General features: G+C 39.5%; 1 protein-coding gene across 1 annotated transcript in view; it reads left to right on the top strand.

Annotated features, from left to right (window-relative positions):
- The window catches only part of AP1G1 (adaptor related protein complex 1 subunit gamma 1), an 81,244-nt gene extending 63,987 nt beyond the window's left edge, over positions 1-17,257 (top strand). Inside the window, exons 17-23 of the mRNA XM_058707862.1 lie at positions 1,151-1,255; positions 1,913-2,054; positions 2,253-2,379; positions 6,553-6,660; positions 6,768-6,928; positions 11,576-11,674; positions 13,108-17,257. Coding sequence (XP_058563845.1) covers positions 1,151-1,255; positions 1,913-2,054; positions 2,253-2,379; positions 6,553-6,660; positions 6,768-6,928; positions 11,576-11,674; positions 13,108-13,209 — 844 coding nt within the window. The 3' untranslated portion in view covers positions 13,210-17,257. The remainder of the gene's footprint in view (positions 1-1,150; positions 1,256-1,912; positions 2,055-2,252; positions 2,380-6,552; positions 6,661-6,767; positions 6,929-11,575; positions 11,675-13,107) is intronic.
- Positions 17,258-17,515: the final 258 nt, after the last annotated feature.

Genomic DNA, 17,515 nt, shown 5'->3' on the forward strand with positions numbered 1-17,515 from the left:
TGTTATTTTGTAATTTTTTTTTTAAATTTTTTTTTTTAACGTTTATTTATTTTTGAGACAGAGAGAGACACAGCATGAACGGGGCAGGGGCAGAGAGAGAGGGAAACACAGAACCTGAAACAGGCTCCAGGGTCCGAGCTGTCAGCACAGAGCCCGACGCGGGGCTCGAACTCACGGACTGCGAGATCATGACCTGAGCCAAAGTCGGACGCTTAACCGACTGATCCACCCAGGCGCCCCATTATTTTGTAATTTTTAAAAACTTTTTGTTATGTAAAATTTCAAGCAGGGGCAAAAATAGGAAAATAGGATAGTAAAATGAGTTGTATACACCTGTCAATCCACAGTAATAATTATTAATTTGTAGTTCATCCTTATTTTATCTATACTCTGCTTTGCTTTAGTCCCACACCCCACCATTTATTATTTTGAAGGTGAAAAGTTATGTTTTCAAAATCTGACTTCTAATGCCTTTTCTCTTTTTTTAAAGTAAGAAGTTACTTTCCCCATATAAGGGTTTATTATAATATTTTGAGATGTCTGAATAGGAAGAAAATTATGAAGGTTTTGGTGGTTAAATTTTTAAATTCTGCTCTTCACTATTTTAAATAAAATCAGTTGGACTAGTTTTCCAGCCAAGCATTTTTAAGGCAAACTTAGTTCTCTTAGATCTTGTGTAAGGTCCTGTGAAGAAATGATATATATTTTTTTACTAACTCTTTAAATTGTGAGCTAGAAGAATTTGGTGTCAGGTAATAACCCTTTATTGATAAAAGTCTGATGCTGTGACCCTTTTGTTGATAAAACCTTTTTATTTTAAAGTTATTAAAGAAGAGAATGAACATTACACACTTCTTTTGTAGCAAATTAATAATGGGTATTTTTTCCTGCAGATTTCAGGGTATGGGATATTTAACAGACAAAATCTAGCATTACGGTTAGAATAAGTACAGTGGTAAGTGATGATGTTGAGGTGTGTTTTGGATAAAGAAGATAAAGGAGAGGTGTTTTGTTTTTGAAAAGATGCGTGAATTAAGGAAATACGAGTATTTCAGATTTTTAACCAGAAAACTCTGGTTTGTTTATTCACTCTACTTGTTTATGAACTTTCTTTTGGGTATTTGAATTTGTTTGTCATTTTATCCCAAAGCCGAATTAAGAAAGTGGTTTCCATCTATGGAAGCAGCATTGATGTGGAACTCCAGCAGAGGGCAGTAGAATATAATGCACTTTTTAAGAAATATGATCATATGAGGTGAGTGAAAGAAACCAAGCAATGCATGTGGCTGTTAGCATCCTGAGCAAATTGTCATGATAATCCACAAAGGAGACTCATTCCTCAGGCTTTGTTAACTGGGCTTCACAAGTCTGTTTAGTCCTAATTGCTTGACTGCTTCCATTTGTCCATTTTCTGTTCTGCCTACCTGTAAACACTTAAGTTAACCATGTTCTATCATTCCCTTTCTCTTCTTTTGGTATGAGATGTTTGCTTCATTTTCCATTTTATTTGGTTAAGAAGTGGCAGTTGTGTTTTTTCAAGAGAATCTCATATATTTAACTTTGTGTTGCGTGATTATTTCCCCCCTCTGTTATGCAGTATCTTTGTGATTGGAGATTGTTAATACCTACTTATTTACCTTTCTTTTGTTCCAATTTCTCTACCACTGAGAAATCCCAGTCTCTTGGGATGTAGGTGGACAGTTTGTCTATTCAAGGTTTCTTGCCTGCCCTTAATCCAGCTAGGAATTTAGGTCATGTATTCTTGTAATCCACCTTCTATTTTAGTGTGTGTGTTACAGGGTGGGGAGGGGAGATGGCTGTCCATGTTTGACTCCAATATAGTAACAGTGATTTTCTTGGGTAGGGAATCTAGGTTAACTGCCTAGAATTTAACCACTTCAGATTCTTCTAGGTCTGCCCTGCTTGAGAGAATGCCTGTCATGGAAAAAGTGACCACAAATGGCCCTACTGAGATTGTGCAGACAAATGGAGAGACAGAACCAGCTCCACTAGAGACCAAACCACCACCCTCTGGGCCACAGCCCACCAGCCAGGTAGTTTTTCACTTGCTTATCTGGGAATCCTCATGATATTATAGTTAGTTCTTTATGACCTATCTCTTAGCTGATTCCCTTCAGTGTTCCTAGATTGATTGATGGTTCTCTTCCTTATTTTTAAGTCTTGAAAGAGCTTTGCCTTAGATACAGATTAGACAAATGATTCATGAATTGAGATACTATTTCTTTGTTTAGGCCAATGATTTATTGGATTTGTTGGGAGGAAATGACATAACACCTGTTATTCCAACTGCACCTACAAGCAAACCAGCTTCTGCTGGTGGAGAACTTCTCGATTTGCTAGGAGACATCAACCTTACAGGTGAGAGCAGACTGTAGTTATTTAATGCTTGGCTGGGGATAAAGGCCTTCAGGAAAAACTGCACTGAACATAGACTTTCTGGCACATGAATCGATTAAAGATGGGAGAGGCTAAGTAAGAAGTAGGAATAGAATCTTCAGAATATCTGGGATATAAGCTACCATGCTAATGTTCTAGAGGTAATTCATAGGAATTCCTTAAAATCCAGTTATTAATTTTGGGAGGATAAATTGCTCCCATTGTATTTAAGATAGAAAGGACTTTCTTTTTAAGTTTTTGTTTTTATTATTTGAGAGACCGTGAGTAGGGGAGAGGCAATGAGAGAGGGGGAAAGAGAATCCCAAGCAGGCTCTGTGCTGTCAGTGCAGAGCCTAAAGTGGGGCTCTAACCCATGAACCTGGGATCATGACCTGAGCTAAAATCAAGAGTCGGATGCTTAACCGACTGAGCCACCCAGGCACCCCTAAGATAGAAAGGACTTTCTTTTTCAGGCTACAAAAGAAATAGATCCCAAGTCACTTCTGCTTTTAGTTATTGTTGTAATACATCACTTTTCCTACACTTCTTTCTACTCCTGATTAGTTTTCAGTGACTAAGGAGAGTGGAGAGATGTTAACCTATTTTCCTCTCTCTCTTAATAAAGCAGTGGATGGAGAAAATTGTCCATAATTATAATACTCAAACTTAACTTTTTATTTGGGAATGTTTTTTTCTTACGTTTGTTTATATATAGTAGACATTAGTAATTGCTGATGTATTTGGTGATATTATGAACCTCTGAGTACAAGAGTATCACTATAGCATGTAATTCCTGTCTTTTTTGTTGTTGTTGTTAAGTTTTATTTGAAAGAGAGAGAACAAGAGAGAGGAAGGACACAAGCCAGGGAAGGGCAGAGAGAGAGAAGGAGACACAGAATCAGAAGCAGCCTCTAGGCTCTGAGCTGTCAGCAGAGAACCCAATGTGGGGCTCAAACACGTGAACTGCAACACGAGATCATGACTTGAGCCAAAGTCAGATGCTTAATCTACTGAGCCACCCAGGCGCCCCACATATAATTGCTGTCTCAAGTATAATGACGTGGTACTGCATACATGGCCTCAAATAGAAAATAGCCATAGAATAAAGATTTTGGATGGTCATCTAGACTGGCTAAATGGTTTTTCCTAACAGCATCCTCCCAGAGCTTATGGTTTATATTTTATGTCTTAACAAAATTTCAAAGTGTTACTTGTCATATACTTTTGAGTCATTCACAAGTAATTCCAAATCCTCAGATACCATAGCTCTATTGGTTATATGGAAAAAACAACCCCTTAGTTAAAACACAATGTATAGGGGCGCCTGGGTGGTTCAGTCGGTTGAGTGTCCGACTTCGGCTCAGGTCATGATCTCGCGGTCTGTGAGTTCGAGCCCCGCATCGGGCTCTGTGCTGATGGCTCAGAGCCTGGAGCCTGCTTCGGATTCTGTGTCTCCCTCTCTCTCTGACCCTCCCCTGCTCATGCTCTGTCTCTCTCTCTCTCTCTCTCTGTCAAAAATAAATAAAACATTGAAAAAAAAAAACCCACAATGTATAGATGATACACTTTACTTATTGACATACTAGCATTTCCATGTTAGTACATAATCTTCACAGTTATAGTTTTAAATGGTTTTCTAACATTGTATTAAAAAGTTTGCTTCAGGGGCGCCTGGGTGGCGCAGTTGGTTGAGCGTCCGACTTGAGCCAGGTCACGATCTCGCGGTCCGTGAGTTCGAGCCCCGCGTCAGGCTCTAAGCTGATGGCTCGGAGCTTGGAGCCTGTTTCCGATTCTGTGTCTCCCTCTCTCTCTGCCCCTCCCCCATTCATGCTCTGTCTCTCTCTGTCCGAAAAATAAAAAAAAATTAAAAAAAAAAAGTTTGCTTCATGGGGCACCTGGGTGGCTCAGTCGGTTAAGCTTAAGTCTGACTCTTGATTTTTGGCTCAGGTCATGATCTCATGGTTCATGGTTTTGAGCCCCTCCTGTTAGTGCTTGTCTGCACACACTTTCTCAAATAATAAGTTAAAAAACAAAAAGATTCTAGCCTTCTTTTACTTCACTTTGTTAATCCTTTTTGAAAAGGTATATATATATATGCAGTTAATTTCATAAGTAGTTTGAAATCTATTTACACCTAAAAGGCACTCTTTTTTTTGCTGTGTTTTCTTATGCGTCTTCTTGTATTCCTGATTTCTCTCAGTTCATGGTCATTACTATCATTTGCATGATCCTCAACTTGTTCTTGTTTGGAAGGATCAAATAAAAATGGTAATTTGGTGACTTTCTTCACCCATTTTATACCACACCTCCCAGGGTTTGTGTGTATGTGTGTGTTAAAATTCTAACATTTATAAAATTTAGGGTCACCTGGGTGACTCAAATCATGATCTCACAGTTCATGAGTTCGAACCCTGCGTTGGGCTCTCTGCTCTCATTGCAGAGCTCGCTTCCCTTTGGATCCTCTGCCTCCCTCTCTCTCTGCCCCTCCTCCACTGATACACACACACTCTCAAAAAAAAAAAAAAAAAAGAATTAAAAATAAAAAATAATAAAATTTAATAAATGTCTTGATCTACTTAGCTTGTAAAATAAAAATATTATTAAATTATTATGATGGTGAAAATACTGTTTTGCCCATCAGGGGTTGGCAGTGTCTAGAGATATTTTTTTTTTTTTTTTAATTTTTTTTTTTTTTCTAGAGATATTTTTGATGGTCACAACTGGGAGGATGCTACTGTCATTTAATGGGTAGAAGTCAGGGGCGCTGGTAAATATCCTACAAGGCACAAAGCCCCCACAGCAAACAATTAGCCTAAAATTTCAATAGTTTTGAGGTCAAAGAACTTAATTTTTAAAAATTTTTAAAATTTATTTATTCTTGAGAGAGAGAGTACTAGCGTGTGAGTAGGGGAGGGGCAGAGAGAGAGGGGCAGAGAACCCCAAGCAGATGCTGTGCTGTCCATGTAGAGCCTGATGCTGGGTTTGAACCCATGAACTGTGAGATCATGACCTGAGCTGCAACTAAGAGCCAGATGCTTAACCAACTGAACCACCCAGGTACCCTGATGTTGAGGAAATTTAGAGGTATAATCATGTTCAGCTCTCCTGTTGCCAAATTGTTCTCCAGTTTGTACCGGTTTACATCTCTATGGCAGAGATTAGAAGTCCCCATTGCTCCTTATTCTTACCAGTATCTGGTATTATCAGACACTGAAATTTTCACCATTCTGTTGGATGTGAAATAGTATCTCATTGTGGTTTTAAACTTTGTATTCCTCATTACTGGTAATGTTGAGTATCTCTTTACATATGATTCTCTTTTCATTCAGGTTCCCTCTTCTGCAAATTGCTTGTTTATATCTCTTAACCACTCTTTTTTAAAATTTCATTTTAGAGTGTGAGCAGGGGAGAAGGGGTAGAGGGGCATGGCAGGGAGAGAGAGGCAGAGAGACAGAATATGCATCTTAAGCAGGCTCCACGCTCAGTGCGGACAGGGCTCATCCCCACAACCCTGGGATCATGACCTGGGCCGTAATCAAGAGTTAGATGTTCACCCGACTGAGCCACCCAGACGTCCTGTATAGGTGCTTACCACTTTTAAATTGAGTTACCTTGTTTTCTTACCAATTTGTAGAAAATCCTTATAGTTCTGTATACACATCCATTTGCTGTTTTGTAGCAAACATTTTTCTCCTGCCTGTGGTCTCTCTATTTTATTTTAGTATTTTTAAATAAGAGTTACTCTTTTTAAAGTATTTGAATGTTTAGTTCTTTCTTCTTATGGTTTATGCTTTTTGCATCTTGTTTAAAAAGAATCCTTCTCGGGGCGCCTGGGTGGCGCAGTCGGTTAAGCGTCCGACTTCAGCCAGGTCACGATCTCGTGGTCCGTGAGTTCGAGCCCCGCGTCAGGCTCCGGGCTGATGGCTCGGAGCCTGGAGCCTGTTTCCGATTCTGTGTCTCCCTCTCTCTCTGCCCCTCCCCCGTTCATGCTCTGTCTCTCTCTGTCCCAAAAATAAAATAAAAAACGTTGAAAAAAAAAAAAAATTAAAAAGAATCCTTCTCTTAATCTGAGATCCAATAATTTTCTCCTGTATTTTTTTGGTGAGCTTTGTCATGCTGGCTAAGATTGACTTACCATTGGAACGCTTCATTTAGGTGCTCCGGCTGCTACTCCTGCTCCTGCCTCAGTCCCACAGATATCCCAGCCTCCTTTCTTATTGGATGGGCTTTCATCACAGCCTCTCTTCAATGACATCACTACAGGTATGGTTACTGGTATCACCATCAGTGAGAGGTGGTTCTTGAAGAAGAAAATAATTCTGCAAGCCTTAAGCTGACTGCAGTTAGACTGATCTTCCCGTGCTTTCCAGGCATCCCCTCCATCACAGCATACAGTAAGAATGGCTTGAAGATAGAATTCACCTTTGAACGGTCAAATACCAACCCTAGTGTCACAGTGATAACGATACAGGCCTCCAACAGCACAGAGCTGGACATGACAGACTTTGTTTTCCAAGCTGCAGTACCAAAGGTACTACAATGTTGTCTTTGTCTTTTTCCTTTGATTAAAGATTGATTTTTTGTCACACATTTGTTGAGGGATATATTTTAAGCTTTAGAGGTTAAATCAAATTTGCAGGTTTAATCCAAATTAACAGTACTGTAACTATTATGGTTCATTAAAGCATGTTTATTTTTGAGAGAGAGAGAGAGACAGAGTGTGAGTGCGGGAGGGGCAGAGAGAAAGGGAGACACAGAATCCCAAGCAGGCTCCAGGCTCAAAGCTGTCAGCACAGAGCCTGACATGGGGCTTGAACTCACAAACTGATCATGACCTGAGCTGAAGTCGGATGCTCAACCGACTGAGCCACCCAGGTGCCCCAAAGTATGTCATTTTTAATGAATACTTTTTACTTTAAATATTACTTTAAATACTTTAAATATTTTTACAGTTATTCCTGAAGGATAAAGGACATTCTGATTATAGCTAATGAGATTCACAGCAGAATTCTGTGAGGTGGTCTACTAATGCTCAGGGGCATGTAGGGTAGGTTGGAGTTCAGAAATACAGTGGTAAAAACCTGAAAAACACAAATACTAACATGGAATTAAAGTTCATTAAGATGAAGGACTTTATTTGGTATTCTCTTCTAGTCACTGGATCAGAATTGACAGTTTTCATCTCAGTATTTGAGTGAAAGAAACAGTCAGGAGGCTTCATTAATACCTAGTTTACTATTGATACAATGACTGCTTAGTTTTATTTATACCAGATCTTAGTTTAAGGAATATTTATGCCCCATCTTTGAATAATGAAAAGTTCAGTGTATAGAAACATTGAGAATGAAGAATAGGCAAAATTTTCCTGTAAAGGATAGGATAGTAAGTATTTTAGGCTATATGATTTCTGTTGCATCTACTCATTTCTGCTGTTATAGTGAAAAAAAGGGAGGTGCCTATGTGGTTGAGTGACCAACTCTTGATTTTGGCTCAGGTCATGATTCCATTGTCATGGGATTGAGCCCTGGGTCAGGCTCCTTGCTGAGTGTTGAGCCCACTTAAGATTTTCTCCCTCCCTCCCTCTTTCTCTCCCTCCCCTGCTAGAGCACTCTCGAGCCTGCTCTCTCTCTCTCTCTCAAAACAAAAAAGCCATAATCACCATGTAAATGAAGGAGTGTGGCTTTGTTCCACAGTAAATGTTCCAGTAAAACATTATTTACAGAAAAGATGTCAGGTCATTTTTGGCCCATGGGTCATAGTCTGCCAGCCCTTGGTTTAAAAAAAAAATTTTTTTTTTAACATTTATTTATTTTTGAGACAGAGAGCATGAACAGGGGAGGGTCAGAGAAAGAGGGAGACATAGAATCTGAAACAGGCTCCAGGCTCTGAGCTGTCAGCACAGAGCCCGACACGGGGCTCGAACCCACGGACCGTGAGATCATGACCTGAGCTGAAGTCGGACGCTTAACCAACTGAGCCACCCAAGCACCCCTGCCAGCCCTTGGTTTAGACTAAGCTAACCTTATCTTTGCAGTGACATGTGAAGTGTGACATTCAAACCACACATTTTTGAAAACTGAAGACATTTTATTTGTGGTTACTGTTGATTTTGCAAAAGCCTCCTTTAATTGCATTTTTTAGGAACTAGAGTAATGTAGATGTTTTAGGAGAATGGAGTGGTTTCAGTACTAATTGTGTGACATTCAGCAAGTTCCTTAAACTGTGTGCCTCAGTTTCTTCCTTTACAAAGAGGGGATGGTGATAATGATGTCTATTTCCTAGAGTTCCTTTGAGGATTAGATGAGTTTTATGTGCTGTGTACTGTTTTAAGCACTTTTCATGTGTTCATTGCTCAGTAAATGTTAGCTGCTACAACTTAGGGTTTTACACTTGTTACTTGAGGCTGTGTACTAGCAACATATCACCTCTGCCATTAAAGCATAGCCTTATTTTTGGTGTTGTACTCTACAATACCTCCTTGCATGTCATGATGTATCTTGAACTTCAAAATACCATATTTCATAGGTTCTATTACTGTTTTCACTTTTTATTATCTCTGAAATTGAGATGCATTTTAAAATTAATACTTTGTCATAGTTTAATTGGTAACCTGTTATCTTTCTCAGGGGTACATAAAATGGTGTGAATTACAATTAATGGCATTTTACATTTGATGAAATAATGTAAATAAATAAAGAATATTTTAGCTTACATCATCCATCTTGACAATAGAATTATGATAAGACCCAACGTGATAAGTCTGTGAGTTGATACTAAATCTCTTTAGTCTTACAGTAAAGTTTTGGTCCTTACAGATGGCTAGACTTCCCTCCTCTCATTCTCTGCCAGCCCCATCTCTTCCCATCTCTTTCTGTGTCTCTCCCCCTTCCCTTCTCTCTCTCTCACTCTCCCCCTCTTCTCTCCTTCTCTCTTCTTTCCTCTTCCTCTTTTTCCTCTCTTCCTTTTTTCTCCTCTCTAATATTTTTTCTTTTTTTCCTTAATTTTAATTTATTTTTTAATTTACACCCAAGTTAGTTAACATGTAGTACAGTAATGATTTCAGCAGTAGAATCCAGTGATTCATCCCCAACGTGTAACACCCAAGTGCTCATCCCAACAAGTGTCCTCCTTAATGCCCCTTTCCCATTTAACCCTTCCCCCCACCCACAAACCCTCCAGCAACCCTCAGTTCTCTGTATTTAAGAGTCTCTTAGGGTGCCTGAGTGGTTCAGTCGGTTAAGCATCCAACTTTGGCTCAGCTCATGATCTTGAAGTTCGTGAGTTCGAGCCCCACATCAGGCTCTGTGCTGACAGCTCAGAGCCTGGATCCTGCTTTGGATTCTGTGCCTCCCTCTCTCTCTGCCCCTCCCCTGCTTGAGCTCGCTTTCTCTCTCTCTCTCTCTTTCTCTTTCTCAAAATAAATATTAAAAAAATTTTTTAGAAGAGTCTCTTATGTTTTGTTCCACTCCTTGCTTTTATATTCTTTTTTCTTCCCTTCCCTTATGTTCATGTTTTGTATCTTAGAATTCCACGTATGAGTGAAGCCACATGATACTTGTCTTTCTCTAATTTTCCTTGGCATAATACACTCTGGTTCCATCCACTTTGTTGCAAATGGCAGGATTTCATTCTTTTTGATTGCCGAGTAATACTCCTATCACCTATACATACATACATACATACACACACACATACACACACACACATACATACTACATCTTCTTTATCCATTCATCTATTGATGGACATTTGGGCTCTTTCCATACTTCGGCTATTGTTGATAGCGCTGCTATAAACATTGGGGTGCATGTGCCCCTTTGAAACAGCACACCTGTATCCTTTGGATAAATACCTAGTAGTGCAGTTGCTGGGTTGTACGGTAGTTCTATTTTTAATTTTTTGAGGAACCTCCATACTGTTTTCCGGAGTGGCTGTATCAGTTTACATTCCCACCAGCACTGCAAAAGGGTTCCTCTTTCTCCACATCCTTGCTGACATCTCTCGTCGTTGCCTGAGTTGTTAATTTTAGCCATTCTGACAGGTGTGAGATGGTATCTCATTGTGGTTTTAATTTGTGTTTCCCTGATGATGATCACTCTCTAATATTTTAGAAGACTACACTATTCAGGAAAGATTTTAACAATCCTAATGTATAGGGGCACCTGGATGGCTCAGTCGGTTAATCGTCTGCCTTCAGCTCAGGTCATGACCTCACAGTTCATGAGTTCCAGCTCCATGTCGGGCAGTGCGCTGACAGTGCAGGGTCTGCTTGGGATTCTCTCTCTCCCCTCTCTCTTTGCCCCTACCTTGCTTGTGCTGTCTCTCTGAAAATAAATAAACTTGAATTAAAAAAAAAAAAATCCTAGTATGTAGAATCACTACATATATATACTATATTGTGCTAACAATTATCGTTGACCTATCTTACAGCACTTTTATCTCTTCTCTGTGAACAAACACATGAAACTTACTAACACTAAAAATTGTGGCATTTGGCTTTTCCAGGTCTTTTGCTGTATAGGCTAGTTCTGCACGTAATTTTTCTCTTAATCCCTGTGTCACTAATGGAGAGATCCTGGTGTATTCCACATACATATTAACATCTGGGCTCTTTCCAGCTTTTCCTTTACCTCTGTCATGTAGCCTTTGACACATTCCAGATTATGTAGACTTTAGAAAACAAAAGGTCAACTCTCCTGATCCCACTCACACCAAAGCATAAAGGGCTGTAGTTGGTGAATGGTATGCTGGTTTGTTATTTCTAGAAAGTTTTTTTTCTTTTTTTCTAGCTTTCTTTAGCCACAGACACCCATTTTTTACCTGCGTAGTTGATCAGTTACTATTAAGTGAGGTTGCCAAAACAAGAATTGGTTACCTTTTGAAAAGTGGTAGGCTAAAGTTCCTTTTGCTTGTAAAGAGGAGAGTGGCTCATTGCTAGTTTTCATGATCAAAGACCTAACGGTGGCTTTTTTTTTTTTTTTTTTTTAAACAACATGAAGGTTATAGTCAGCCCACATACTATGAATTGCTGGTATCTGGAAAACAAATAGAGCATAGTAATAGGTAAATCTGTTACTTGAATAATCATTTTAGTGTCTTGACATTTTTATTTGTTGACATCTCTGACACAGTATTGACTGTATTATTTTTTCTGAAGAGTGCCCTTTGTTCCCCACAGACATTCCAGCTGCAGCTTCTGTCTCCTAGTAGCAGCATTGTCCCAGCATTTAATACGGGGACCATCACACAAGTCATTAAAGTTCTGAACCCACAGAAGGTGAGTAGCACATTTGAAGGCAATATCTGAGTGAAGTATAAGCATATTTCCTGAAATAAAATTTTGCTTTGGTTCTCTAGGTTTTTTTTGACTCATATTCATAGAAGAAATCTGGGAAAGGTCTACTCTAACCTCTTTATTCTTTTGTAGATTAGATAATAAATGCAGCTCAGACACATGAAATGGTTTAGTGGCAACTTATTAAAATGCAGCTTTAAAGAATTATCTATTTGGAGGCTTACAGGTTTAATTTCTTTGTAGAAGAGCAGAAGGTTAGACATTTTAATCTTTACACAAGTTGCAGTCTAGGGTAAGAGTATCTGTACAACCCCATATATCCACATTTACTACTGTAGTAAGTATTCACAGCAAAAGTGGAAGCATTTTTAATGAACCAGCCAAATGAAAAGTAGCTTTAGAAACTGAAATTAAGCAATATTTTCATTACATCTTCTCAAAGAAGTAAATTGACTCTTTAATAGTCATCATTTGACTCGTTTTCAAACAGGTTTTGAAAATGGTTAAAAGATTTCTAGCAGTGTCTAATAACCCCGATATTTCCTTCTCACAAAACATTTTGCCTTTCCTCTGCTATGCAGTGTATTTTGGAGTATCTGCCTATAGCATAGCATAGATTCCTTTGATGATCTGATACATAAGAGTACAAATTTTCTTAGTGCATTAATATTTGAAATCTGCCACAGAAAGTCAAAAGGATTTATAATTGAGCTGTCTTATAATGACTTCTGTTACCATAAGTTAACTCTTTTTTTTCTGTCCTGGGAACAAAAAAGTTTATGTTCACATTTACTATTGGTTTTACAGAGAACATCAGTATCTCTGAATGTAGAGCATAAGATGACTATGTTTACCTCATTTTTCTAGAAGCTTGGATCCAAAGGTTGAATGTTTTTGAAAAGCACTCAGCCAGTGTGACTATGAAATGCTCCCAAGTGGTTCTGTCCCGTTAATGCAGTTCTAGGATTGGAGCTGATGATGTGTTTTGGAGATGCATTTTCTCTACTCGACTGCATGATGTTGGCCAGAGTACTAGGCAGTAGGGATGGTGGTGGTTTGCCTGTATCATTTTTAAGAGACAGCTTTGCTGTAAAATAATTTGTTTCCTTTGAGATTAAAAGTCTATTTTGTAGGGCTGCCTGGGTGGCTCATTTGGTTAAGTGTCTGACTCTTGATTTTGGCTCAGGTCATGATCCCAGGGTTGGAGATTGAGCCCTCTGTTGGGCTTGGAGCCTGCTTAAGATTCTCCCTGCCCTCCCCCAAACCCCCCCGCCGTCTCTGCCCCTCCCCAACTTGCACATGTGCTCTCCGTCAAAAAAAAAAAAAAAAAAAAAAAAAAAAGTCTATTTGTGGCCCACATAGATTCTAGAGATTTCCTTTCAGTGTATAATTTGTAATTCTCTGTTCTTCCACAGCAACAGCTGCGAATGCGGATCAAGCTCACATATAACCACAAGGGCTCAGCAATGCAAGATCTAGCAGAGGTGAACAACTTTCCCCCTCAGTCCTGGCAATGAGGGCCTGGGCACCATTCTCATTCTTGTCCCACTCAATCAAAGGAACTCTGGGAAGGAGGTTGTGATCGCTGGCAAGTCCCCCCCAACTGTACCATGGGCATGAGGAGCTGAAGAGAACTGTTGAGGAGGATTTTCCTGAAGTTATCGCTGACCTTGAAGCATTGTCAAAGACGAATCTCCTCTCCTCCACTGTTGAGGCTGGCTGCTTCTGGAGGCTACTTTGCACTCTTCCTCCTCTTCTCCTTTGTCCGCACTTCTCCACCCGTCCCACATTTACAGCCAGAATCAACATTCCCTGGGCCCCTGAGGAAATAAGCAGCTGGTCTGGAGGAGAGGACTAGAATCCATGGCAAGAAAACACTCACTCTGTCTGTGCAGCAAAGAGTTGCCCCTTCTTTCTACTGTGTTTTTCTGTGGACTGGGCGAGGTGGGGTTTTCATTCCTCACTAGCTGGGTTACTATCTTCAGGCGCTTTTTACATCAGGCATTCAGAACGGAAATGTAAAAATGGACTTTAGGGAGCCCTGCCTTTTTCTACTGGTTCCCCCAATGTTTGAAAGAGGCATTAGGCTCCTGGTAGCCTTTTCTGTGCATTGCTGTATACACACAGACACACACATGTATGTATGTTTGTTACCAAGAACTGGGTAGACCTGGAGAGGTTATTTTAAACACTGGACAGATGCAGTTAAAAAGAGCTTTTGTTGAGATTTGGCATGAAGGATATGGTGCTCTATTTGTAATAGAAACTCCCAAGGCTCTTCCAGCTCCCCCTTCTCTCCATTCTTTAGCTGTAGTCATGAATATTCTCCATGATTTTCAGAATTGATTCCCCTGAAAGTGCAAAGTGAACAATTTCTAAAGGATATATTAATAGTTATTAATGCCCCTGTTCCCACCACAAATTTTAAAAGTTTCTCCTAAGCCCATAACTTGCCTGTTGAACTATGGTAAATGGGTGGAAAGAGGAGTTAGCTTTTTAAGATCAGACTCCTTTAAAAAAGCACCTTTACCCATAGGAAGAGTGAGTATCAGACTCATCCTAGAGCATATTGGAGTCATCTTCTCCATGATTCCAAACCTTCCTTTTTATTTCCTGAGCCTGGCTTGGACCTTGGCATTCCGTTTGAATTCCTTCTTCTAACTGGAACATTTGTGTTGTATCTGTAACACTGGCACTGAAATAAAGACCACGCGGTTAAAGAAATCTTTCCTATATTGTACTTTATGGTGTTGGAATGAAGCCATGTAGCTTCCTTGCCCCTGTATGAGAGGAGGTCTTATGGACACCATAGGGTAGGCATATCCTTTCCTGAGTCTGAGAAGTTGGTGTCTTGAGAGTAGCCAATCTCATGAATATCTGCATCAAAGACCTGAGGTCTGGAGCTTTTTAAACTAGTGAGAGTGCCGAGTGCTTTTTAGAAAGGACCCTTGTGTTATCAAACCTTAACACTTAGTTGCTGGAGTGAGGTAAGGTGACTCCTGTGGCACATATTGAATGTACCGTGTACGTTCAGGTGCACAGGTGCCATGTCTGATACACTAAAAGAAGAAAGAAAAAGTCAGGCCCACCTTGCTCTTATAATGTTTGCAATCATTACTGTATTGATTACAGTATAATGACTACTTTGGCTCTGGTCTTAAACCTGGGTACAAATATCTTTTTTTCCCCCTTCACTTCCCCAAGCTTTACTTAAAATTTTCAGTGTCTTGTCAAATCTAGCTCTGTATCAGATGCTAGATTATTCCTAACATTTGACAAATGGGGGTTGAACTAAAAGGCTCCAAAGGGGAAGATTTCTGGTCTTATATAAGAGCAAGATTTGCTAAAATTTACTCTACTGGGTAAATGGTTGATTGAGTCAAGAACAGGATATTACCTTGTGCATAGTTTTCAGTAAAGGCAAGTGTGGACTAGTGTATATTTCCAACAGCTGCTCTGCCTGTGCGATGAAAAATACAGCCTTTTAAGCTTTCTTTTGCAGACTGATTTCCTTGGATGGATACTTAATGCTGTGAAACATGATAGGGTTAACATAATATTGGTGGATTTCTTGAATAGAATTTATCTAACATTCCTCTTTGTGTTAGAGGCTTTATTTTCTCTCACGTTTATAGTTGACCAGTTCAAGTTTCTTTAGTTGGACTGAGTTGGATCTCAGAAACCTGCTGAAGACCATGCTAGAAGACAATGCTAGCTAATGGAGCTGGAAGGGGTCTACTCTAGTAACAAATGTCCATGGGTGATTATAGTTTCGAGGTAGAGTTATAGGATTATTCATAGCTTTGTCTAGATAAAGGGATAAAAATCATGGCCTTAACACAAGGGGTGCTGCCTAGAATATGAAGTGGTTTTGGAAAGTGAAACTGAGCACCACACTGAAGAACTAGTGGCCAAAAAACTGCCTAGGATACTGATGGTTGTGAAGACTGTTCCAAGTAATTGGATCTTTGAAAGCTTCAGCGTGCCTTAGTTTCTAGGATCAGAATAAGTTCTCCTCGTACTTGGCCTTGCTGCTAAAAGGAGAAATCTCTTAATTTTTATGAATACTTACACATTTCAGTAATTTCTTTCCCTGGTATGACCATTCGAGGGGGAGCAAATTTGAATAGATTTACAACTTCAGAGCCATTGTGAGGAAAGAGTGATTTCCATGGCTGTTTTAATAACTCCAGGGTGATAAGCAGTGAGCCTACACATACTTGGACAATTTCACATGCACTTTTACCTCATTTTCCCCCTCTTTCCTGTCACTCCTACCCCCAGCCCCAAAGTAATCCTAAGGGAGAATTAATCTAAGTAATCTCAAAAAACTGTAGGAAGGGTGCTCTACCCGAGAAGCTTCTCCCACAATGCTCTGGTGCTGTTACCTTGAGGTGATTTGGACAGTCATGGAATGTTTTATGCTGTGTGTAGTGATCATTTGTTCCTTTTAAGGTCTTTCTCATTTAAAGAAACATTCCTCAGTGTAACAGTTGGGAGGGGATTCTTTCCTCTTACTAGGTTAAAGATGTATTTCATTCATATAAGAGAGTAGACATTTAAAACTGTTCAGCACTAATGGTTTGAGTATTTCCATCTACTGTATAAACATGCTTTCCATTTTTACATTCTTCTAGAAGAGATTGGAAGGGGATACTGTTTGAGGTTCAACTTGATTATTTTCTGCATTGGAAAATATTTGGGCCACAAGAACTAGGGGGAAGAAAGAGTTTGAATGTGTATATTTTTTTCTAGTGAATGTATTTTATCCACACAGTCCTAAACCAAGTGAGAGCTAGAGAGCAAAAAGTGGATATTCACAAATTTGTGGTTGGTGGAGAGGTGGTTCATGACTGTGTGTTTATGCGTTTGGGAGTGGAGAGGGTCACTGAAGAGGAAAAGACCTGAAGTTTGAAACACTTTGACCAGCTTTGGCTCAGGAAGGTGGGGCTGCTTGTAGAAGTGGAAGGTGAATCACTCTTTTTCAAGCAATAGTAGTGAGGGGGCTCCATCTGCAGGGTTCCAGGACCCGGACACTTAAACAGAAGGACGTGCTGAAGCAGCTTGCACGGTTGCTTCGTGAACTTCCATGAGGCTGATTCTGGCTTCAGGATGGAGCATTGGAGATTTTTCGTTTTTGTTTTTGGAACCTGCTGTTGCGCTTTGTGTGTTTTGTTTTTGTTTTCTATCTGGGGGGGGGAGGGGCTCATGGGAAAGAGCTTCTGAACTCTTTCCTTTGTGAACTCCCACTGTGTCCCTGTAAAGTCCTTTTCTTTCATAATTGTTGTAAGTTACATTTTCATTAAGCCCCATCACATCTTCTTTACTGTAAAAATATTAAAGGCTGTTTCTAAGTGGGACGGCTAATTCTAATTATTGCAGACATATTTTTGAGATGTAAAAAAAATTTAAAATTAAATGATAAGTCTTAGAGGTGAGTGAGGAATAAAATGGATGTAAACATTTACATGGGATGCATTAGAATTCTGTGTGTATTGTCTTTTGGTTGAAACAAATTATGAACAGTGACTAATAATAAAAAGTCAATACTCAAATGATTTAAAATTTGCTTCCTTGCTTCTTACAAGTAGATTAGAGAAGGCTTGAATGAATTCTTATTCCAGAGCTTTGAGCTAAACTTACTGACCTGTTAATGTTTCTTTTACAGAAATCTCACCTAGAGGAATTTGAATGACTTAAATCTGTAGTTTATAGACAGTCAATAGTGCAATTGGAAATTTTTAACTAATGATTATTAACTAATGCTTACTTATCCACATGGGGGAATTCTCAAACAAGGCAAAGCATGTCAGGGTGAAATGT

Source organism: Neofelis nebulosa, chromosome 17 (genome assembly GCF_028018385.1).
Source record: "Neofelis nebulosa isolate mNeoNeb1 chromosome 17, mNeoNeb1.pri, whole genome shotgun sequence".
NCBI lineage: Eukaryota > Metazoa > Chordata > Mammalia > Carnivora > Felidae > Neofelis > Neofelis nebulosa.